At 43.0% G+C, this 26035-nt stretch overlaps 1 protein-coding gene across 1 annotated transcript in view; it reads right to left on the bottom strand.

Annotated features, from left to right (window-relative positions):
* TNPO1 (transportin 1) overlaps positions 1-26035 on the bottom strand; it is a 3819238-nt gene that overhangs the window by 3550325 nt on the left and 242878 nt on the right. The window contains exon 2 of the mRNA XM_044064437.1: positions 10657-10732. Within this exon, the coding sequence (XP_043920372.1) occupies positions 10657-10732 (76 nt within the window). The remainder of the gene's footprint in view (positions 1-10656; positions 10733-26035) is intronic.

Raw genomic sequence — 26035 nt, 5'->3', positions numbered from 1 at the left:
CCATTTTCTTCAGTACCTGCTGAGCAGGAGAACCAAATAAATTGACCTTATCCATAGGAGCATCTAATAGTTTTGCTTTAACATGATCCGGCAAGACCTGTTCTTTCAACCATGCATGCCTTCTGATAACTGTGCCAGTCATGGCTGATCTAAAGGAAGCCTCCAGTGCATCATAGCCGCATTTTAAAGAATGGTTACTAACCTGCTGAATGTTATGCACCATTTCTAGGACATATTTCTTATCTAAAGAGTCATCAGAGGACAGTTTCTTAGTTAACTGATCAAGCATAAACTCCTGGTATTGGATCATATGAAACTGACAGTTCAATGCCCTAGCTGATAGAGTAGCAGAGGTGTATACTTTTTTACCCCATCTCTCTAAGGACCTGGACTCCCTTTCAGAAGGGAGGGAATTTTTAACAGAGGTAGATGCTACTGCTTTAGGCCCCTGGGAGATAGTCTCGGGATCTGCAAAAGGAGCCTTGTATAAATGGTGATGTGTGTCCGGGACCCTGTAGAACCTATCGGGCTTAGCAGGGGCTGGAGGTAAAGTATCAGGAGCAGTACAAGCATCATTAAATGCATCATCTACAACAGAAAGAACTGGAGGTATAGCTAAAGGCCTATGTTGAGGTAAATGTAAAAAAGTCCTAAGCCTTTTCCTTGAATCTGAGAAATCTTGCCCCTGCCATTGAAATTGCTCCCTCATGGCATGTAAGGTTTCCCCAAAGGAAAATTCCTCTGGCGGAGAGGCAGAAGGCATCGACTCCTCAGCATCGGAGTCTTCATAAGGAGAAAAAGGAGCCTCTGGATGGTCTGTATTGTCTGAATCATCAGAAGAATCATCTGAGGACACTGGCTCAGGGGGCTCTGCTCTAGGTCTTTTTTCTGGAGGTGGTTGAGAGGCCCTGTCTGGATGAGATTGGGATCCCCTTATTAAAGAGATGAGATCCTCTGCCAGAGTAAGCATTTGGGAACTGGAGCTGGGCCTGTCAGAGGGGGTCTTAGTAGGCACAGACTTAGAAGTTTTTGCTGCTTTAGCCCTGGCAAAGGCCTTTATGGACATGGCTGCAGGAGGCCTAGCAGCACCACGTGCAGGGGTTGAAACATCCAGGGGGATGGTGTCCGATAATTCCTGTGAAGCCACAGCAGCAGGAAGGATTTCAGAGGCCGATTCCACCAGGTTAGAAGGGGCCTCGGTAGAAGGCATGGATTCGGCTGAAGTTAGAACCGTTTGCTCGGTTTCGGCCGAAACCGAGACACTCGCGGTTTGCTTAACCGCGGTTTCGGCCGAAACCGCGGACCGCGAGTGTCGGTCCTTTTCTTTGCGTTTCTTAGCAACTTGAGAAGTCGGAGGATCCGACGGCATAATGTACGCGAAACCAGAGCCGAAAAACTGTTCAGCAAACTCCGACCGACGTCTAAGCGTCCGTCGGTTGAAAGAAGCACAGGCTAAACAAGCTGCTACGTCGTGGTCTGGGCCTAAACAAGGTAAGCAGTAAGAGTGGAAATCTTTATGAGGTATTTGTTTCCCACAAGTTAAACAGTTATTCACTTTTTCTGACATCGGCTGAGGCAAGAAAGAGTCCCCAACGGGGTACTTAGCTTTTTAGAAGTCTTCGAAGTAGTATTCGGTAGTAGTAATCTCTGGATCTGACCGACCGGCACTTGCGAACAGCTTCTGCTTCGGGCGCCACGCGGCAAGAAAGACTGAGGAAAATGGTGTCGGCTGATGCCTTTATACCCGAAAAGCTGCAGCTACGACGTCGGGTGAAGTGCGACACCAGCCGAGGCCAGACCCAGACTTTGGAATCCGGCCGACCGAGGGGCTGCCTGACGACAGGACAACCCATTTGTAAGGACTGCAGATGCATCCTTGAAGGACATCATCTTCTCTTTTCTCACAAATTGGTTGAGTCTGCTGAGATCCAAAATGGGTCTCCAAGTCCCCTGTTTTCTTTGGAACCAAAAAGAACCTTGAGTAAGTTCTGAATCCTGTCTGGTCTGCTGGGACTGGCTGGATGACTCTTTTTCTAGCAATCGGCATACCTCTATTGCTGCTTGTCCCACGTGACTGGGTGGAACGTCCGGGTTTTTTGACGCGAAGAGGCTGGGTGGAGATCGGTATGAAATACCCTCTGGAAATGATACTTTGTACCAAACTGTCATTTGTTATATTTAGCCAGGCATTTGGGTGCAATGATAAGCGCACCCTCGACAGCCTCCAGAGTAGGACAGCTGGGCCTCCCTTCAGGAGCACTGGTAGTATTGACCAGAGAAGTGATCTCTGTCACCCTAGTGTTGCGGACCCCCTCTGCCACGAGGGCGGCGTCTTCCACTGAAACCCCCTCCTCTGCCTCTGGAAGGGGGTGTTCCACATGTGTCTTGAAAGGCTCCTTGGGCTTTTTGGAACCACATCTTTCCTCCCCTCTCACCTTTGAGAAAGGGTAGAGTGGGGGTGGAAAAACGGACTCTGACGGCAGACACAGTCTTTCCTTCTTGCTCACACCTGGTCAAAGTCTCCTACACGCTTGGCCCAAACAAAGATGAGCCATCAAATGGGGTATTAGTAAAGAAAGACTTGAAGGGTTCCGGGAAGGAACAGAGTCGCATCCAGGCATGAATATGAAGAGCGATTCCTGTACCTGTGGCTCTACTCAAACCATCAGCTGCATATATGAGACATGCATGGACGAGTTGACAATCGAATTATGGGTAGAGAGCTGAGTGGCAATCTTGTCGGATACACTCGAAGCTACAGCATCTCCCAACTCCTTAAGGAGATCTCGCTGCAGTCTGGTAAAATGTGTCAAGTAGTTCAGTCATCTGAGTGAGAAAGTCGCTGAACTGAACATGCATTTCCCATATCTGTCCATGATCCTAGATTCCCTGTTAGGAGGGTGGCTAGATGAGGAAGGCTCAGACATTTCCTTTTTGGTGGCTGCCGCCACAACCAATGCATTAACAGGGACTCCCCTTGGTCATAAAGGACTTATCCACAGGGGTTGAAACAAACTTATTAGGTCTCCTAGGAACAGGTTCCATAGATTCTGGAGACTCCCACGCCCTACGAGAGACCAGATCCATAAGCTCATAGTAGGGCAGCGATACCCAAGAGGTGGAAGGTTGAGACATGTATGCCTTTCAGGAGAACCGACTTGTACTCAGTAGGGCTCTTGGACTGCCAATTACCCCTCTGCCTAAGAATTTCAAGAATCTCCGCAAAGGAGATGTCCTCAGAGGAGGATCTAGGTGACCCTTCTGATTCATCTAGGCCGGTGTCCGATGTGAGAGACTCTTGGGGGGAGTCCAAATGTCTCCTCTTGCATAATCTCTTCCTGGGAACCTTTTCAGGGGGAACTTCTGGAGAGGTCTCAGAAGAGCAGGGATTGCCCTGTGGGGCTACTTGAGGCTCAGGGTCTCTACACTTGGGATGACCGGAAGAGACAAACTGACACAGGCACTTTAGGGGAAGAAGAGTCCAGACCTTGAGATGAGGAAGTCTTAGGAGACAACACTCACCTCATGGCTTCGAATGCACCTCGGCTCCGATGAGAAGTCGACGGCTCCGACAGAGCCACGATATCCTCCTGCACCGAAGCCATGGGCTCCAAGCCTGAGGTAGGAGCCGAGCTCACCCGAGCCGAGGCCCCGAGAGGAAGAGTCGGCACCGACAAGTCAGTGCGGCTATCCTCCCCAGACCCGACTGGAGAGTGTCGGTTCCTAGAGTCCCCGGTCGGCACAGAGAACATCTGAGCAGATGGAGCCAACACTGGAGCAGGTTGTCGGCTCCAAGGGATCCACAATCATCAGTTCTGCCTCCTCCAGCTCCGAAGGTCCAGTATGGCTCGGAGGAGGAGCAGACAATTCAAGAGTAGTGGTCTTTGGCTCCGACGGTTGGGTCTGAGCCGACAGCAATTTAACTAGGCCTGGTGCCTTTATGAGTTTCTGAACCAGCCGGTCCATATCCAGATCAGATAGGCTGACAGAGGACCTGGAAGAGTGAACAGATGGAGCCAACTGCAGCAATATGGATGGAGGTTTTTCAGAAACCGGTTCCAGAGCAGTGTCCCGGGTTCCGAAAAGAACAGACCGTCAGCTCCGAAGGCAGTGGAGCCGAAGTCACCACACTTTGACCTTTTTCCTTTTTTGGACCTAGAATCTGATGAAGATTGAGATGATTTACTGGCTCCATCCTGGTCAGACAAAGCCTCAGAAAAAGGGTGTTTGAGGATACCCCTATCAATCAACTTCCTCTTCCTTTCCGCTAGCACTCTGGTGGAAAAGGAGCGACAGATACTGCAAGACTCTTGCAGGTGCACCTCACCCAAACAGTAAACACACTGCACATTTTCATCCATGACTGACATTTTCTGTCTGCAGTCTGGGCATTTTTTAAACCCAGACTTTGGATGTTTGTCTTTTTCTTCAGACATTTCCACAACTGAAACACACTAACTATGAGCTATTTTAACTAAGTAACTCACACAAACACCCCAAAAGGGGCAACTGACAACTATATAATATATAAACAGGATTAAGTAATCCAATAACAGTCCCAACAGGGAACACTAACTAATAACTAAGGAAGGGATCCCAAGGCCAAAGGGCCGAAGGCAAAGATAGATTATACTGAGAAAAGGGGTATGAACACAGAAAAACTACTATCTACTAGCTATTAAAAACAGATCAAGGATGAATAAAAACAAAATTATAACTTGCTGAAAGTTGAAAAACTCCCAATAAAGTCTCGAGCAAAGCTGGAAACCAAGGGATCTGTGCCGTGGCAAATTAGATCTGAGGTAATTCCAGCAGTGCATTGTGGGATAAGGGGTGGGGTCTTGAGCTACTGGAGAACATTGAGCTTGCTAGTCAGCTGTGTCGGAGCCGAGGATCGGCTCCAAACCCATCATTGATGAATGAACGGAGAGATTGAACAACTTCACATATATTGTTCACCCAACTGCAACTCAACTCCAAAAAACTAATAAACATAATTGGATGTTATATACCCCCCCCCCCCCCGGCAACAATATATCCACTCTAGAAAACCTGTTCCATTGGTCCTGTTTATCTCTTCGAAATGAAGCCATCATTCTGGCTGATTTTAATATACAGTGGATATAAAAAGTTTACACACTCCTGTTAAAATGCCAGGTTTTTGTGATATAAAAAATGAGACCACAATAAATCATTGCCAATGCAGTAGCCTACTCTATACCCATTCTAATTAACAGATCCCTTTCAGAAGCTATTCTCCCAGAAATCTGGAAAATATCTCACATAATCCCCCTACATAAAGGAGGCAACTCCACAGAGCTTACAAACTACTGACCTATAGTGATTCCATCCCCTCTAGCAAAAATCGTTAAAAAGTGCACAAACTTCCAAATGACTGACTACTTGCACACACACAGGCTCTTGTCAAACACCCAGCACAGCTTTTGGCCCCTCCATAATACCAGTGCCTTACTGCCCTTCTCCAATACAGTAAACTCTCATAGAAATAGTGGTAAATTTGTTCCTGCCACCCTTCCTAACCTATCAGAAGCCTTTGACATGGTTAGACATGACATTCTTATCAAAGAACTATCCAAATTAGGGCTCTGTCTTCCCACTACAGCCTGGTTCCACAGCTATTTATCTGGCTGTCAGCAAGAAGTGCTGTGGAAACGAGAACTCTCTCCCCTTCTTCCAGTTACTCTTGGTGTTCCCCAGTGTTCTAATTTAGGCACTCTACTTTTCACCCTCTATACCAATAAGCTAAATTCCTCCACTCCTAATGCATCTGTCATCCAAAACGCAGATGATTCTATGTCAATTTGTGCAGCTTTGGAATCTTTCCTCCCTATTGAATGTGTGGAGTTCCTATAGTGACAGAGTTAAACATGGCTATCCATTATCTAACTCATTCTAAACCCTGCTAAAACCAAACTACTGCTCTTTAAACCAACTAGATCCACCTCTTCAACTTCTACCTTTAACATCATATCAAGTAACAAAACTACTCTCTCTCTCTCCCACAGAGCACACCAAACTCCTGGTCATAGAGGTTGATAATCTAAGATTTGATATTCACATTTCCCAGACCGTCAAGTCAGTCCACAAAAAAATAGGTACCCTCTATAGAAAGAGGCAATTCTTTACCAGAAAAACAAAAGCTACCATAGCCCACACTCACCTTTTTTCTACCCTCCTCTATGCCTCACCTATTCACACAAACCTGAGAAAAGTAGACCTAGCTAAGCTTGACTCTTGCTACAACAAAATTGCTAGATTTGCCTCCGACTCCCCATTTAGAACTCACCACTGCTCATTCTTGAAGCAGCTCAACTGGTTGGAACCTTCAACTACTGCATTTCAACCAACTCTCTCTGGGCCATAAAATTCTATATCAACCAGAAAAAAAAAACTGCATTGCAAAACATACTTCACTTCCCCACCAACAACAGAACTCTTTGCACCAGTAACACATTTATTCTCACAGTAACCAAGTCTAATAATATAGCAGGCGACATCCTCTTTAATAATTATGTATCCAAAATCTGGAACGCTCTACCTTGTAACATAACTATCTGTTCCTTCACACACACTTTAAAAAAGCATTAAAACTGCATGTCATTAATAACTGGCTATGCTCTTGCACTACACACCAAGCTAGACCCTCCTCCACCTTGCTATTCTCGCATCTCAAGATGAACGGATAGGTCTAGGTTCTATGACTGTATAAATACGTACAATATAATAAAAATAAATTGATGTTATGGATTAGATTCTAACAATCTTTAAGAAGCTGTTTTACACATCTCTCCAGCAATGATCTTAATTTTTTTTTATAGACTAGTGACTCAAGTACTGTATTATTTCTCTGTCTTACTAATGGTCTCCTATGTATTTACATACTATTATTAATTAAGACACACTGCATTTTGTATGATTTGCAAACTTTGTATTTTTTACTATATGTTATTTATGTGAGGAGTTTTTCTCCCTGGGCCTCCAATGAAAATGGACCTGTGCCCAGTGGACTATCCTGGTTAACAAATATAAAATAAATAAAATAAGGAAGTTTAGGGATGATAGAATAAAAACCTCCGTTCTTGGAGAGGGTCTTACTTAATATGCATTACTAAATTCCAGATACATTTTTAAATGCATTAAGGTATTACTGCTAATAATTGGTATACTGATCAAAAATAAAATTATTTTACACATATACATGTAAAATATGTGAACATAATTACTTTCTTGAAACGACAAGGGACAAATTACTATTTTTTTTTTTTGTAAAGCAGATTTGCGTCTAAATATTTTATAAGGATTTGCCTAAATCCTTTAGAGGGAGCATGCAAGAACAGTTCTAGTTACAAGTTTAGTGAACTGAGAAAAGTTGGCAGGAAATGCTCATCCACATACAAAACAGAAAAAAAACATAAGTTGAAGGAAATAAAATGAAAAGCAAAATTAGACAACTGGCCAGAAATGAGTAACAAAAATTAAGTGCACTGCTAAAGGAAAATGACCAGCATATCACACAAATGGTTTAGCCGACAAATTAGGCCTACTTAACATGCACATTTTAATATGAGAAAAATGAGTCACTATTTTTTGTTATGGTTTCTTAGTTTTGGTAGAAAAGTAAGACTACTTAAACAATGCATCAAAGTTAGGATGGCATAAAGAATATTTTCTGCCTCTGTATCTAAGACAGACAGTTGCCAAAAATAATGGATACTTTTAGTGGTCATAGTTTATCTTGCAGTGATACAAGACCAACTCATTCATTGTAACAGATTAAGCAATATTTTCTCTAAATAAAAGGGTATCAGTGTTATTAACATAATGCTAAATTTACAAGCAAAATAAAATTATTACAATTCTAACAAATAAACAACTATTTTGATGTTCAAAGTATGACATTTTGTTTGGGACAACACCAGACAGTTTCCACTACGTGTATATGACCAAACACAGATTTTTACTGAACAGCGTCACAGTTTGATTTTTGTGCAACACTTATCAGGACAAGTTATATAATTACCTGAACAAATTGTGAGAGTTACTTAATGATGTACATTATTTAACATTTATGACACATGACATTTCAAAATGAGGGCTCCCTATTGAAATATCAGCACTCGAAATGCAAAGCACGGAAACGCTAAAAAAAGACTGTGTAAACAGAACAGGGATCGCTTTTCTCTTTAAAACTTATTTTTCCAGGGGTGGGAAAGCCCCTCCTGCATCCCCCCACCCACCCCCAAACTTTACGTGTACTAACTCCAAGATTGCCATACCTTTTAGAAAAGGGGACATTGCTGAGAGATTACAACTTGGACTTACTGTATACAGATCCGATCTTTCAGCCATTCAGTCATCCGAGTTTCAAGACTCTCCCTAGCAGGTACTGACATTTCAAATGGTTACTAAAAAATAACCAAAACACGGTCAGGGTACTACAGATTTTGCTTAAAGGAGTAACCGTGAAAGGGCATAATTTGCATGTCAGAGTAAGGATAGCAGTAGGAGATCACTTAGTAATGGATCATACACTAGAAAAATGGAAAATGCAAGCTGTATATGGATTTACTGAAGTGCATAAGGATAAAAATAAAGACAAAGAGTTCATCAAAAAACATTGACACCATCTTGATTTAACAACAAAAAGACCTACTATACATTTATACAGATTATTCCAGAATTGTAAGGATCCTGATTTTGTTTATGACATTTACTAAAATGAATACTGAATTATGATCAGTCAAGTAAATCAAGATCAAAACCATGGTCACACACAATTGTCATTAGCACATTACCAGACAAAATAAAGCAGATCTTTTCAGAGGGCACACATCCTGTTCTTACATTAGTACAAATCTGAGTAATATTTGACCTTTGACAAATGTCTGAATAACAAAGATATTTAATTAGTAGTCTGATAAAATGTCATTCTGACATCTGATTTTCTGATTTTGAAAAACATTAAGTGAGATGACTATTCAAGTCCAATGCATCTTAAATTTAACTCAGTATAACAATGTTAAGTAACACCTACTCTTCGGATGTTGTTGTTGTTTAAATGTTTAACCTTTACATATTCAGAGGATGGAGAGTATGGGTTTGTATTTCTAATATATACTAATCCAGCCACTGGGGATGCATAAGCCAATGCATTTCTTTGTGCTGGTCCCAAGCCCAGACAAATGGGGAAGGTTACGTCAGGAAGGGCATCCGGTATAAAACTTTTGCCAAATGACATATGCGGACAATACAGATTTCCATACTGGATTTGTCGAGGCCCGGGTTAACAACGACTGCCACCAGTATTGTTAGCCAACAGGGTGTTGGTGGAAGTTGGGCTACTGCTGGCCGAAGGAGATGGGAAGAAATGGAAACAGATGATCTGGAACCATTGTGGCGACCCCTAATGGGAACAGCCAAAAGAAGAAGTAACTTCAATTACAAGTCAGCCTGACACACAGTATAGCTGGTAAATATCAGGCATTCTTCAGTTTGCACACAAGTGCTGATACATCAAGAAAAGAAAAAGAAACAGATCATACTTACATGATCAAGAACCATCTTTCTAACTACATACAGTCGGCATGGAAAGGACTAGAAAGTTTGCAGAGCATGTCCATATGTGTCTAGTTATGACAGACTGAATGAGAACCCCACTTTGGACTCACCTTTCTAATAAGCACTTCAAACGGTATTAGCACCAGTTTGCTGTCAGAGAAGGCTGTCTTTAATTATGTATGCATCTCCCCTGCTTTGAGGGAGAATCACAGTATACTCTGCTTTGCTTGCATTAAATAACATATTAGAATCTTCTTGCTTCATTAAGTCTACTAGTTTATATAACTAACATGGACCTTATATAACTGACATGGACCTTATTAACTACTGTGTTAGAGAACTACAAATGGAACTGGTACAGAATCTGCGCAACCTTCTAGGCACCTGTGTTCTAAATGCATGTCTATATGAATGCAGTCAACACCAACCTTTTTTAAAACCTTCTCTACCATCTCAAAAAAAAAAAAAAAAAAAAAAAACTGAAACAGAACATTTTCATTAAGCAAAATTAAAAGTTCCAATCTCAAAACAGTTAATGGGAATTAAAGTAACCAAGTCAGCTGCTACGGTCACTGAAGACACCGTAATGTCTTACGTTACCTGCAATGGCTGGTGCTACTTCACTTTTTATATATATCTATCTATATATCTATCTATATATCTATATATATCTATATATATATATATATATATATATATACACACACACACACACACACATACATATATATATATATAAAATTTTCACAAAAGGAAGTTAAAGTTGCCCAACTATTAGAAACTGTAGTCAACAATTCACTAAATATCACACTTTTCCCTTCAGTTAACCAGAGTATTTTCTTCAGCTGCGAAACTTGAATGCATTAAAGTTTGTTTTTCAGAGGAGAGCACCTGACCAAAGCCTCAGCGAATACCAAGCAGCATCAATGCTTGTGAGACATCTGACAAAATTTAATGACACCACTGCATATGTTTCAGCTATAACACATACAATTAATTTATTCTTATTCAGTAACTGCATGAACTATGCATAAAGCTAATTATCAACAATTTTTGACGAAAAAGACATTTACTTACCTTCAGATTTTAACTTGGTCAAAACAAATATCAAATAATTATTGAAGTCTGGGAATTGATTTAGTTGTTCCAATTTCTAGCAGAAATTGTTTAAGGAAAATTATAAAAAAGAACATTCAAACACTTCAAACATGGTATTTTGTTTAAAATGTCATTGTTTTACCTTCGACTGTTAGGGTGGATCATATACAACTGTGAACACAATGGGGAGATTGGGGCAGACCCTAAAGAAAAAGTAACCAGCAATAGCTCCAGCTCTTTTGCATTTGCAGCTATGGATGTGCACCTCAGAAATAATGGCTATCTGAAAGAATAATGGTCTTACAGACTAACACCTACCTGTCCAAAGGCTCTTGTTGGCCTAGTGCAGTGATGTCCTTTATGCTGGCAATCTTGGGTTCAAGTCCCAAAGTGAATAAATGGTAAACATATATAAACTCTGAACCCCAGCATTGCAGTTCAAGTCACAGGGTGTAGCAGAAAAAAGCCTTTAAATGAAAAATAAAACAATGCCACAACTGGCTGCTTTCTCTACCATGCTACAGTATTGACTACTTTGAACCATTGTGGAAGGATATTATTAATTCACCGGATAAGAGGACTGGTCTAGTGACCCTTTTCAGCCTTGACCAGAGTTTTAAGGCATAAAATACATCACAGTCTTTCAAAATGAAAAAGTAGCAAAATTCAGAACACAGTAAAACTTAATACAGACAGATATAGAGTTAATTGAGAAAATATATATATATATATATATATATATATATATATATATATAAAATGCAAGCTAACCTGCATAAAACACAGTGCAATCATACATAAACTAGATACATGTGAAATATCTGCATTCAAGATGTTACATTAAGAAGCTGAGAAAAGTTTCTATTATTCATGATATGGGATAGTAAGTTACCAAACATAGTCATGGTAGCAGTTGCAGGTCGATTCAGTACAGAGATTTTATTTAAGTGACCTTTTGAAGCTTTTGTTTGTAGATTTTGATGTCAGTATGCAAGGGGTTTCATGTAATAGGTCCCAGTCTAAAGAAGGCTCTCTGACTTACAGCAGTTTTAAAAGGACTGTGTACACTAGAGTGAAACTGTTGTCCTGGCTACTGTAAAAGTAGTTTTGCTCTTTAAAGGGGGGCAGTGACCGTGTTTTAGCAACCTGTACATTAGAATATTTGCAAGAAAAGTGGCCCTATGAAGCACTGGGGTTTGGGTTGGCATAACGGTTAAAGCATTTACCTCCCAGACACAAGGAAGAGGGTTTGATTCTCACCTTAGGAAGGAAACTGGCTAGGCTTAAAATGGCTGCAAGGGCATTTAACCCAATACTTACCTATAAACTGAAAGCCATTTGGAAATTTTTTTTCTTTTGCAAATTCCAATGGTGTACCTGGAGGTCTGCTCATACAATTAATCTACCGATTTTATTCTCAGCAGTCTATATTCTGGGAGCACTGTGGTTTGAATGCATAATGAGAAAAGGAAGGCCATATTGGAGTTTGGGTATTAAAATATTTTAGCAATGGCCCTTTGAGCAGCAGGTGAAAGGAGTTAACTGATCTTGCAGCATACTTTTAGTTATAACATCTGTGTGTGTGGTAAAGGAAAAGGTAGGGTTAAGTATTAGGCCTAGGTACCTCTGTTCAGTAACACTGGGTATTCTGTTCCCATTAATATCTGTTAAAAGAATCGGAGGAACAGTGGATAATTCCTAGGTTGAAGCAAGGACCATGACACTGAGTTTCTTACAGTTAGTTAATTTAGAGATAATTTCATAGATTAATACTAAGCTAACTGCCCTTGTGAGCCATTTTAACCTTAGACAATTATCCCTTGTGAGACTCAAACCCTGCACCTTGTGTTTGTAAGGCAAACACCTTAACCATTAAGCCACCCAATGAGTAGTTAATTAGTCGTACACCAGATGCATAACTGACTAAAATTTTCCAATAATATGGTCTCAGGTCAAAGCACTACTGGAATGCAGGAGCAGCATATCATCTGCAAACATCGTTAATTAAAAAAAAAACTCTTAACCCTTTAACTTATTTAACTTTGCTTACTGGGGTAGTGTGATGTGAATGGAGCAACTGTAGGCACAGCCCAAGTGATTTTATCACAGTAAAAAAAAACAAAGACATTTATATGCAGATACATATGCAAAGTCAAGTTACACAGAACAGCATATTCATACACTGATAAACATAATAAGGAAAAGCAGTAACTTCCCAAATTTCAACATGACATACATTCAGTAACAACTAAATGAAAACTCCAGTCAAGCTGTAATGAAACACCTGGTGTTCATAAGGGTCATTTGCAAATATTCCATGTGCCTCCGATTCAAGAGGTTTGAGAGGTCACTCACTGGAAGTTCCAGCTTGCCTTCATTTAGTTGTTACTTACTGATTGTTTTTTGTGTGACCTTCTCACTCACTGTTTTAACATGACATACATCGGAATATACAATAATAAAAAACACAGTCATTTTAAATGGGTTAATATTTCTTTAACAACAACATGCACACACAGACAGGGAAGGAAAGAATCAGTAGCAGCACCTAATTTTATTTTATACAGCTGACATCACATTCTCTTACTTCTTTAAAAAAAACTGCTTACTACAGCTGGGATATCATCTGTAGAGTAGATGCATGTCTGCCTTATGTCCATGTCAGGTCTGCTGTGCTGTCCAGCTTCCCACACATCCCACAGACATACAGCCATAGGTAAACTGTTGAATGCCTGACTTGGATCTAGGGGTGTGACAGGAGGGGATGGATTTTGCTGGGTTACCTTGTTAATAAATACCTGCATCTTGAATGGTGTCAAAGGGCTTAGCCAAAACCACATAAGCAGTGAGGCTGGACTAACCCTCATTCATAACCTCAGTATCCCTTTCAAAGGAGTGAAGTAGACTGTGAGGGTATGACCAGTTTTAACAGCTCTGAATCCTCTGGGATCAAAAGACTACATATCACCTATGTCACAGTTAATGAGTTCAACAATGATGCATTCCTATATCTTACAAATGATACTGGTGAGACAGGGGTCTATAATTACCATAATCTGGGGATGAACAGCCATAATGCAGTGACACCACTGTGGCAGTTCTCCAAGCCTATGGGATGCAATCAGTGGGGAGGCTTTGAAAAGGTTCAGAAGGGAGTGGGCTAGGTCATTTCTTGCACTTACCAGGAGGTAGCAGAGATGTTGTTAGGACCAACAGATATAGTGTTTTTAGCTTTTGACACTGCAGACAAAACCTGTTCTAGAATGATCCTGAAAGGAGGGTTAGTTACAGGGAATGGCACGGGTGGGCAGTGGCTGAGTAAGCAAAGAGGAAGAACCCGAATTTTTCAGCGATAATGCTTGTGATGGCTTCAGGATCAGAATATGTGGTGCAATTTGATAACTTGGATCAGTTGTTGTTGCTGTTGTATCTTTCGGCTTTTCCCGGTTAGGGGTCACCACAGCGGAACTCCAGTCCGCTAATGATTGGCAGTAGATTTTTACGTGCAGAGTTGCTGGCCGTGACGCACAACCTTCAACGAAGGTACGCCCATTCACACATGCCTCCACACAGAAGACGCTCTAGCTGAGAATTGAACAGGACATCTTACTGTGAGGTAACAACGCTACCGCAGCACCACCACCGCAGTCAGGGCATTATATCAGAGTTTTCAAAACTAAATAAAAGACCTTCTGATGTTCTTTGCTGGCAGCGGCAGCCTTAAGTTCAAAGCTAGCCATTCACTTCCTGAAGGTACACTTAAGGCTTCTGATAGTCATATTCAAGTCATTTTCATGCTGAAGAGTGTGAGAACTTCTTACAAATAGCTAGCAGCTTCCTCCTCTGTTATATAGTTTTACAGAGGTTTATTTTTGAACCTACAATCATACTAATGACAGATGGAAAGAGCGGTTTCAAACATGGATATTAACAAGAGCAGAATTCAGAAACGTATGCAATTATACTGGAAAGGAGATACTTTGAGACTATATCCCAAATTACATCACACTGTCAATAAACAGACACTTGGATTTAAATTACTGTCTAAATATACCTGGGTTACTCAAGTCTACTACACTGGATGTAAGGGAGAAGATAACAGCATGACAGGTCTGACTTCAAGGAGACACGCAAGCTCAGAGAGGTATGGCCAGGGGATATATAGGTAAGGACAAGGTTGAGAAGAGAACTACTACTTCTAGAGAACACCAATTCACAAAATTAATAAATGTCCATTTTTATTATTTCCTGTATATGACTCTTTTCAAAAGATGCATGGGTAGTCATACTCACGCATGAGTAACATTTAACGTTTGATAGTTTTTATTTTCCCCCAATGGTGCTCAAATATACTTCATGCTCAGCAGGGGACACAGAAGGGGGCCTACAATTTGGAATTATGTACAGTTTTGTTGAGCATTACTAGGACCGCAAGAGGTTTCATTTAGCATCAAATGGGACCTGATGTACAGGACTTCCAAGATGGCTGCATAATGAGTAAAAGCTTGTTTCTACCTCTCCCAGTGTGAAAAAGTACAGTTGTGTACACTTACCATAAATGTACTGTATCCACTGTTGCAGTCATCACATTTGGGTTATCTGCCTGCAGGTAGCCCTCAGCCAGCCTGAATACAAAAGTCTTTGGATTTCTGAGTTGGATGCTCTCTCTTCTTCCATGATGTCAGGTCGTTAGGGGTATATAACATGCAGCCAATGCTATTACATCAGTTTTTCCTTGCCCCAGATGTCAGGTGCCCTCACAATAGAAAGCAATTATATGGTATGGTACACCCCCATCAAAAAGCAAATACACCAGAAAAAATAAACATAACAAACAAGAAGGAAAGGTAGAACCAAGAGAAGTCAGGGGGCTGGAGGGAGGGTAGCCAGGACTGCAACAGTGAATACACTCGAGCATCTACAATTTATGGTAAGTGTACACAACTGTACTATGTTCTGTGTGTTTCACTGTTGCAGTCATCACATTTGGGTTGATTCCCAAAGCTAAGGAAGGGAGGAGAAAGTTAAAGAGCATTAGGACCAGCTATTAAGCCCTGCAAGACTGCAGTGGCAAAACCAGCCCTGGATTTAGAAAATATAGGCATGTGGTAATGCTTGATGAAGGTATGTACAGAGCTCCAGGTAGAAGCTTCTAGGATGTCCCTGGTAGGGACTCCTCTGAGAAAAGCCACAGAGGTAGATACAGCCCTGGTGGAATAATAAGATCTTATCCCCTTTGGGGTAGGTTTTCCATGGTGATTGTAGCAGAAATGAATGCAATGTGCTATCCATTTGGAAATGGTTTGCTTTGAAATGGTCTTCCCCTCTGCCCCTGCATCAAAGCCAACTAGCAGCTGCTCAGATTTTCTGAGAGGCTTAGTACTGTCCAAATAAAATCCAAGTTGAATGTGCACATCCAGAGAGTGCAGTATTCGTTCCCCTTTGTTTTGTGGCTTAGGGAAAAAGTAGGCAAATGAATGGACTGCTTTAAGGCCACACTAGACACCACCTTGGGCATAAAGGAAGGATTAGTTCTGAGGGAAAACTTGTCCGCATGGAAGATAATGAAGGGTTCCACTGCCATGAGGGCCTGTAATTCAGACACTCTTTCTCCTGAAGTGATGTCTATAAGGAAGGCTGTTTTCCAAGAAAGGAATTTCAACTACGCGGTTGCAGTTGGCTCAAAGGGAAGGGGGGGGGGGTGAGATTTTCCAATACAAAGTTAAGGTCCCAGGCTGGAGTGGGGGGTCTCCTGGAGGGTCTTAATTTTTGGCCTCTCTTAAGGAATTGTTTTAGCAAGGGGTGAGAGAAGAGGGGTGGCTCAGTATTATAATGTGCTGAAATGGCAGAGGCATGAATTTTAATTGACGAAAAGGATAAGCCCTTGTGGAGCATTTCTGTTAAGTACTGTACAATATGAGGTAAGGTGGGCACTGTTTTGCCCGTCCCCTGAGCCTGGCTCCAGGAACAGTATCTTTTCCACTTTTCAGCACAATATTTTCTAGTACTAGGTCTCCTGGTCTTCAGAATGACATCCAGCACCTGCTTATTGAGTGATGCTAGAGGAGAGCTCAAGGAATTAGCCAGGCTGCAAGGTTCAGGGTTTGAAGCTGAGGGTGCAGAATCTGGCCCACCTGTTGGGACAGCAGAGAAGGGGTCTAAGGCAAGAGCCATGGTTGCAGCGGTGTCATACTGCGTAAGAGGGGTTATCAGTGCTGGCGTGGCCAGTGTGGTGCAATCAGTATTGTCCTTGGCTTGTCTTGTTTGATCTTTAGTAGAACCTTCGAGAGGAGAGGCAGAGGGGGAAAGGCATAAACTGAGAGGCTTTCCCAGTTAAAGGACAGGGCATCCACTTTCCAAGCTTGGCTGTGGGGAGTTCTTGTGCAGAAAGTACAGTTTTGTACCTACCATAAATGTAGATGTTCGAGTGATAATACAGCTGCAGTCATAACAGATGGGTTCTCCTGCAGTCAGGCGGGTCCTCGGTCGGCCGAATTCCAAAGTCTAGGTCCGGCGTCGGTTGTCGTCGCTTCTTCCCTGACGTCAGTGCGACAGGGGTATAAAGGAACCAGCCAACGCCATTTTCTTCAGTTTTTCTTGCCCCAGATGTCAGGTGCCCCCAGAAGGAAGCCAATACATAAATTTGTGTAATAAAGCAATGCAATATAATCAAAATACAGTAGTTGCAAGCAACTACACCATAAATGAATACCCCAATCAGGTTGTATGAGGAGATGTTAGCCAATAAGCCTGTCCCAAGAGGGAAAGGAGGGAGGGAAACCCAGACTGCAGCTCTATTAGCACTCGAACATCTACATTTATGGTAGGTACAAAACTGTACTATGTTCATCGTGCATACAGCTGCAGTCATAACAGATGGGTAGAATCCCAAAGCTAAGAAGGGGTGGTAGGCACTAGGTGGAACTAGGAGGAGCCAGGATGCCCTGCAAGACTGCAGTGGCAAAGCCTGCTCTAGTTTTGGAGTATAATGGTAGGTGGTAGTGCTTGGAAAAGGTATGCACAGAACTCCAAGTGGCTGCTTGAAAAATATCTTTGGTAGGAACTCCTCTGAGGAAAGCTACAGAGGTAGCTGTGGCCCTTGTGGAGTGAGATCTGATGCTTGTAGGTACAGTTTTGCCATGAAAAGAATAGCAAAAGCGTATGCAGTGGGCTATCCATTTTGAGACTGTCTGTTTGGAAATTGGCTTTCCTTGAGCTCCTGTAGCATAGGACACAAAGAGCTGTTCCAATTTTCTGAAAAGCTTTGTTCTGTCCAAATAATAACGCAGTTGTCTGTGGATGTCCAAAGAATGTAGTAATCTCTCCCCTTTGTTTTGAGGATTAGGATAAAAGGTAGGTAAGTGTATGGCCTGATTCAAAGCTACCCTGGATACCACTTTTGGCATAAAGGACGGATTGGTTCGCAAGGAAACTCTGTCCTGATGGAAGATGATAAAAGGCTGCACAGCCATGAGAGCTTGTAGTTCTGAAACTCTACGAGCTGAGGTAATAGCCAGAAGGAAAGCTGTTTTCCAGGACAAATATTGCAAATCTGATGAGGCAGCTGGCTCAAAGGGAGGCAAGGTCAGTTTTTCCAGAATGAAATTGAGATCACAAGCAGGTATTGGTTGTTTCCTTGGGGGTTTTAGATTCTTAGCCCCTCTGAGGAACTGTCTTAAGAGAGGGTGAGAGAATAAGGGTGGATGAGTGTTGTATTCTGCAGAAATGGTTGAGGCATGGATTTTGATGGAGGAGAAAAAGTCCACTGCTTAGCAGCTCAGCTAGATACTGTAGTATTTGAGGTAGATTCAGTTTTCCAGGATCCTGGCCCTTTTTCTCATTCCAGACACAAAACCGTTTCCATTTTGCGGAGTAAGCTTTTCTAGTTGACGGCCTTCTGGCCTCCAAAATGACATCCTGCACCTCCTTGGAGAGTAGGGTCTGCTGTGATGCTACGGAATCTTCCATGCGGCTAGATTGAGTGTTTTTAGCTGGCTGTGAAGAGTTTTGAAACTGTGCTGAGTCAGGAGAAGAGGCATTAGAGGCAGGGTCCATGGTGGGGAATGCGTCAGGCTCCTCAGGAGTGGGTACCAGTGTTGTCTTGGCCAGTCTGGAGCAATGAGAATCATCTTTGGTCCGTCTGCTCTGGTTTTCAATAGAACTTTGGGCAGCAGAGAAAGAGGTGGGAAAGCATAAACTGTCATTGATGTCCAACTGAAAGAGAGAGCGCCCACTCTCCAGGCCTTTGGGTGGAAAATGCTTGAGCAGAATTTTGTCAATTGGTGATTTTTGTGGGAGGCAAAGAGATCTATGTCTGGCCTTCCCCATGCTTGGATTATCTCTGTAAAAACTTTTGGATGCAACTTCCACTCGTGTGGATCTGTCATATTTCTGCTTAGGTTGTCTGCCAGCGTGTTTTCCTTGCCTGGCAAGTACTTTGCTTGTAGTTCGATTTGTAAGTCCATGGCCATGTTCCAAAGTGACATGGCCAGTCTGCATAGGGGGTATGAATGTGTTCCTCCCTGTTTGTTTATGTACCACGTAACTGTGATGTTGTCCGTTCTTACCAATAGTTGACCTGGTTGCAGAAGGTCTTTGAAAGCTATAATAGCGTTTATTACTGCTAGCATTTCCTTTTGATTGATGTGAAGGTGCTTTTCTTTTTGGGACCATTTGCCCTGAATGCACCGATCTGTCATGTGCGCCCCCCAGGCGTAGTCCGAGGCGTCTGTTGTGATGACTTGATTTGCTTGAGGCTTGCTGAATGGAAGACCTGTGTTTGTTTGGCATGCTTGAGCCCACCACAGAAATTCCTTTTGAAGACATGGAATTAGTGGTATTATTGTTTCCAAACTGTGGCTGTGTTGAGACCATAGGTTTTTCAGGTACCATTGAAGTTTCCTCATATGCAGCTTTGCACATGGGATTAGTAAGATGCAAGATGCCATGAATCCCAGAGCCTGCAGGATTTTCCTTGCAGTTAGCCTGGTGCAATTTGCTAGTGCTCTGAAGTATTGAGTTTGTTGCCCCTGCTTCTCTGGCGTGAGGTAGGCCATCTGGGTGTTTGTGTCCAAGTTGGCACCCAGGAAAATTATCTTCCGAGAGGGTATTAGTCTTGATTTCTTTTTGTTGACTGTGTATCCCAGAGAGTTCAACAACATTATTACATAAGCCAGATGTTTCAGAAGAATGTGCTTGCTGTCTGCTTGGATCAGGCAGTCGTCCAAATAGGGGTATATTTGTATCCCTTGAAGTCTGCAGTAGGCAATTACTGATGCCAGGCATTTTGTGAATACTCTGGGCACAGTAGATAAGCCAAAGGGCAATGCAGAGAATTGATAATGGGTTGAACCTGCAAGAAATCTGAGGTATTTTCTGCAATTTTGTCTGATTGGGACATGCAGGTATGCCTCCTTGAGGTCCAATGTTACCAGCCAAGACTCCTTGCCCAGCATGGGAAGAAGCTGCTGCAGAGTGAGCATCTTGAATTTTGGTACGAGAAGAAATGTGTTTAGGATGGATAGGTCCAAAATAGGTCTCCAATCTTTTCCCTTCCTTGGTACCAGGAATAGTCTGGAATAAAAACCTTGACCTTGTTCGTGCGTAGGTACCTCTTGAATAGCTTTCATGTCTATGAGATCTGTAATTTGCCTTTGTGCCTCTGCCCTTTGATTGTGTGGCAGGTTTGGCATGCCTCTCATTTTTGGAAGGGTGTGAAAATGGAATCTGTAGCCTCTGTTTATAATGTCCAGAATCCATTTGTCTTTTGTGACAATATACCAATTTTTTGAAAATAATGCCAGTCTTCCTCCTAAGGGTGCTGCCATTTGAGTCTTGCTTGGCATGCAAAGGGGAAAGTCATTGGGCTTGCTTTCTGAATGGTTGCGAGTTATCCTCACCACCTCTTTGTGTAGGAGCTTGCCATTGTCTGCCTTTAAACGATCCTTGGGATTGTCCTCTGCCCCTCGGGCGCCTGTATCTACCTCTTTGGGGTCTGTCCGTGGCTGGAAAGGACCAATTTTTGGAGGCCAATTTCTACTGAAACGTGGGGGTTGTACCTGTAGAAAATCTTTCACAGTTTGCATTGATTTAGCCTTTTCCTCCATTTTCCTTAATACCTCCTCAGCATTAGCACCAAATAATACATCCTTTTGTAGAGAGGCATCTAGTAATTTTGCTTTGACATGATCTGGTAAGGTTTGTTCCTTGAGCCAGGCATGTCTACGTATGACTGATCCTGTAACAGCAGCTCTACATGAGGCCTCTAGAGCATCAAAACCACATTGTAAGGTATGCTTACCCACTTGTTCTGCACTATGCATCAAATCCTGCAACTCCTTCAAGTCTGGTTGTTCAGGTTGTGACATTTTACTTTTCAATTGTGATAACAAAAACTGTTGGTATTTTAGCATATGGAACTGACAGTTTAATGCCCTCATGGTGAAGGTAGCCGAGGTATATACCTTTTTTCCCCACCTTTCTAAGATTCTGGAATCTCTCTCGGAAGGTAATGGATTTTTAGCAGTGGAGGCCTTAATTCCCTTGGGGCCCTGAGAGATGGTTTCTGGGTCAGCAGCATGGCTTTTGTATAGAAATTGGTGTGAGTCAGGAACCCTGTAGTACCCGTCAGGCTTAACTGGGGCTGGAGGTAGAGAATCCGGGTTAAGGCAGGCCTCCGAGTAGACATCATCTAGGATGTCCAAGACAGGAGGTATAGCCAGAGGCCTGTGCTGATGTAGCAAGAGAAATTCCCTTAGTCTTTTCTTGGAATCTGAATAATCTTGGCCTTCCCAGTGGAAGTGTTCCCTTAAGGTATGCAAAGTTTCCCCAAATGAGTAATCCTCTGAGGGGGGATACAGAAGGAATGGACTCCTCTGCATCAGAGTCTTCAAAAGGGGAGTAAGAATGTTCCTGATCATCAGAGTGCTCTGAAATAATGGAGCCCTGATCAGAGGAGGGGGATTCTTCCTCCGGACTAAAGGCCCAGAGTGGAGGGGGTTGAGAACCCCTGATAAGAGTAATTAAATCCTCAGCCATTTTAAGCATCTGTTTTTTAGGCATGGGGCCTGGAGATGGGCCCTGTGTAGCTTGTCTCTTAGAATGCATGGCTGCTTTAGACTTAGTGAAAGCCTTGATGGAAAAAGAAAAGGAAGGTCTGAAGACACCTTGAGAGGAGGTAGACCTGTCCACATTTTGAGATTCAATGCCAAGAGTGGCTTCGGTATCTGTAGTCGGGGTGTGGGCAGAGGAGCCTGCGACCTCGGGCACAGGAGACACCGCCGATGAAGTGTCGTCGGTAGTCAGCGGCTGCGTAGGCGCCTCACTGAGAACCGGACCACGTGTAGTCGGCTTTGGCGTGGTGTCGGTAGAGGCCGCGGACCTCGTGTGTCGGTCCTTATCTTTGCGCTTTTTAGACAAAACTGGAGTTGGCATATCCGATGACATAATATAGTTAAATGTTTTGCCAAAATAATGCTGGGCGAACTCCACCCGACGCTTAATGGTGCGCTTGTTGAATGTAGCACAAAAGCGACAGACCGAGACGTTGTGGTCTGGGCCTAAACAAGGAATACAGAGGGAATGGAAATCCTTATACGGTATTTGCTTCCCACATGAAATACAATTATTAATTTGGTCTGACATCGGTCTGAGGCAAGAAATGTTTCCCCAACGGGGTACTTGGCTTTCAAGAAGACTTCGGTTTCAAAATTTTCGTAATTTCAGGAGCTGGCCGACCGGCACTTGCGAACTGCTTCTGCTTTGGGCACCGCGCGGCAAGAAAGACTGAAGAAAATGGTGTCGGCTGGTTCCTTTATACCCCTGTCACACTGACGTCAGGGAAGAAGCGACGACAACCAACGCCGGACCTAGACTTTGGAATTCGGCCGACCGAGGACCCGCCTGACGGCAGGAGAACCCATCTGTTATGACTGCAGCTGTATGCACGATGAACATCTGGTTGGTAGTTCTGGGGGGAGGGAAACAGGTCTACCTCTGGGGTCCCCCATTTGTTCCTTAAGAGGTTGAATATTTTTGGATCTAGTTTCCATTCATGTGGGTCCATGCGATTTTTTCTTAAGTCATTTGCCAGTGAATTTAGTTTGCCTGGCAGGAATTGAGCTTGTAGATGTACTTGGCAGCTCAACGCTGTGCTCCACAGAGCCATGGCTAATCTGCAGAGAGGGTACAAGTGGGTTCCCCCTACTTGTTTATGAACCACATAACTATGGTGTTGCCTGTATTTATCAATAGTTGTCCTGCAAGAATATGGTCTTTGAAGGCAGTCATTGCATTCTGTACAGCTAACATTTCTTTCCGATTGATATGCAGGTGCATCTGCCTCGGGTTCCATTTGCCCTGAATGCACTGCCCTGCCATGTGAGTCCCCCATGCATAGTCTGATGCGTCTGTTGTTAGGGTTCGGGCGGCAAGGGGTAGAGTGAAAGTGAGTCCCTTGTTGTGGTAGCAGGCTTCTGCCACCAAATGAACTCTGTCTTCATACAAGGAATGATAGAAATCATTGTTTCCAGGTCCTGATAATGTTGACACCATCGGCTTTTTAGATACCATCGGAGTTTCCTCATATGCAGTCTTGCATATGGAATTAGCAGCGGCCATGAACACCAAGGCTTGCAGTATTTTCCTTGCAGACAGCTGGGTTTTGTTGCCAATAGTTTGAAGTAGGTTGTCAAATAAACTTGTTTCTCTGGAGTGAGGAAGGCCATCTAGGAAGTTGTGTTCAAGCTTGCTCCCAGGAACACAATCTGTTGGCAGGGTACTTAGGGGAGATTTCTTTTCATTGATTGTGTACCCCAGTGAGGTTAGAAGTTTCTTTACGAATGCCAGGTGTTGTAATAGCAAGTCCTGGTTTTCTGCCTGAAACAGACCATTGTCCAAGTACGGGTACATCTGAATATTTCTCTGCCTGCAAAATGCAATGGCTGGAGCTAGACACTTTGTGAATACCCTGGGTGCAGTAGATAAGCCAAAGGGAAGTGCAGAGAACTGATAGTGCACGGAGCCTGCCCTGAAGCGTAGGGATTTCCTGCAGGATTCCCTTACTGGGATGTGCAGGTAAGCTTCCTTTAGGTCTAGGGTTGCCAGCCAGGTATCCTTGGCTAACAGAGGAAGAAGCTTAGCATTTTGAAACCACCAGAAAGTTGTTGAGAATAGAGAGGTCCAGGACAGGACGCCAGGAGTGGTCTTTTCTGGGTACCAAAAAAAGTCTTGAATAAAAACCTTGTCCCCTTTGTTCTGCTGGGACAGGTTGGATAGCCCTAATAATGAGGAGAGAGAAAAACTGCTGTTGGGCCTCCATCCACTGATTTTGGGGATAGGTCTGGCCAACCATTTGGGGTTGGTAGTGGAATTTGTATCCTTGGGAGACTACGTTCAAAACCCATTTGTCCTGGGTAATGAGTTCCCAGTTTTTTGCATGCAGGGCGAGCTTTCCTCCTAAGGGAGCAGGTAGTTGAGCAGGGCTTGGAATGGTTAAGGTTAAGTCATTGTGCCATTTTTTCTGTAGGGGGGTGGCTTACTACTCCCTGCTTTGGAAGTGGGAGCCCTCCACTGCTTAAGTCTCTGCATAGACAGACTGTAGCCTAGGTGCTCTGCTGTTCCTGGGTTTGGACTGAAGGCCTGGAAAGGACCAGTTCTTTGAAGGCCAATGCCTACTGAATCTGGGAGGCTGTTACTTGTAGGAAATCTTTTAACAGTTTGCATAGACTTGGCTTTTTCCTCCATCCTTTTGAGGACTTCTTTTTCTTTGTTGCCAAAAAGGCGGTCTTGGTTTAAGAGCGCATCCAGTAATTTAGCTTTAACATGATCTGGCAGGTTTTGTTCCTTAAGCCAAGAATGCCTTCTAAGTTCAGACCCAGTGACAGCAGCCCTGCAAGATGCTTCTAAAGTGTCAAAACCACATTGCAAAGTATGTTTACCAACTTGTTCTGCAGAATGCATTAAATCTTGCAAATCTTTGTGTTCAGCACAGTCAGGAATCAACATCATTTTCTGTTTAAGTAGTCCCATAATATACTGCTGATACTTTAACATATGAAACTGGCAATTTAAAGCCCTAATTGCCAAAGTACCAGAAATGTATACCTTCTTACCCAATCTGTCTAAGGCTCTAGAATCAGAAGGGGTAGGACTTTTGGCAGAAGTAGCCTTAATGCCTTTTGGTCCTTGGGAAATGGTCTCTGGATCCGCAGAAGGATTCTTGTAAAGGAACTTATGAGAGTCAGGTACTTTTGTAGTACCCGTCAGGTTTTCTGGGAGCTGGAGGTAAAGTGTCTGGGGTAAGGCTAGATTCCAAGAAAGCATCATCTACAATGTCCAGAACAGGAGGGACAGCTAAAGGCCTGTGTTGAGGCAGGAGTAAGAATTCCCTAACTCTCTTTTTGGACTCGGAGTAATTATGGCTTTCCCAGCGGAAATGCTCCCTAACAGTATGCAAGATTTCACCGAAAGGAAGATCTTCTGGAGGGGAGGCAGAGGGAATCGAATCCTCTTCATCAAAATCCTGATAAGTAGATAAGGGCAAATCCTGGTAATCAGAAGGAGCAGAAAAATTAGATTCCTGATCAGAAGAATCAGAAAGAAATTCAGTTCTAGGTCTCTTAGAGGGGGAAGGCTGGCTTCCTCTAATTAAGGTAATAAGGTCTTCATCCATTCTAAGCATTTGTTTTTTAGGCCTATGGGCCTGAGCATGCGGTTTGGTCGTCGGTTTACTAGGCATAGTGCAAGTTTTTGGCCTGGATGAAATCAATGGCGTCTGTTTAATATGAATGTCTGTAGGCCTGAATACACCCTCAGAAGACTGTGCCTGTCTGTAGGTCTGAAAACACCCTCAGAAGACTGCGCCTGCACAGCGGCTACAGACCCATCCAAGGTAGAGACATCCGCAGGTTCCGTAGTCAAAGAAGCATCTCGTGGAATACCGGACTCCAAATGGGTCTCAGTAGAGGCCTTTGAATCTGATGTAGCGGGTATCAGGGGCTGTGAAGCATCGTCGGCAGTTATGGACCTATGCGGTCCATCTCTGTCTTTATCCTTACATTTTTTCGGAAGATTGGTAGCCGGATGACAAAGCCATTTCGGAGTACACAGATGGAGTACGAAAGTAATTCGCTGCAAAAATAGCCCGACGAATTGTTCAGGTGTTGAACAAGGTGCAAAACTGACAGTGTGGGTCTGGACCTAGACAGGGGGGATGCAGTATGAATGAAAATCTCTGAGTTATTTGCTTTCCACAGGTAAGACAATTGTTAACTTTTACCAACATCGGTTTAGAGCAAGAAAAAGAATCCACAATGGGGTACTTATCTTTTTTGAAGACTTCGGGTCTGAAACTCAAAAA

Source organism: Protopterus annectens, chromosome 2.part2, assembly GCF_019279795.1.
Source record: "Protopterus annectens isolate FY-2018-M chromosome 2.part2, PAN1.0, whole genome shotgun sequence".
Taxonomy (NCBI): domain Eukaryota; kingdom Metazoa; phylum Chordata; order Ceratodontiformes; family Protopteridae; genus Protopterus; species Protopterus annectens.
This window is presented reverse-complemented; position numbering and strand designations above follow the sequence as displayed.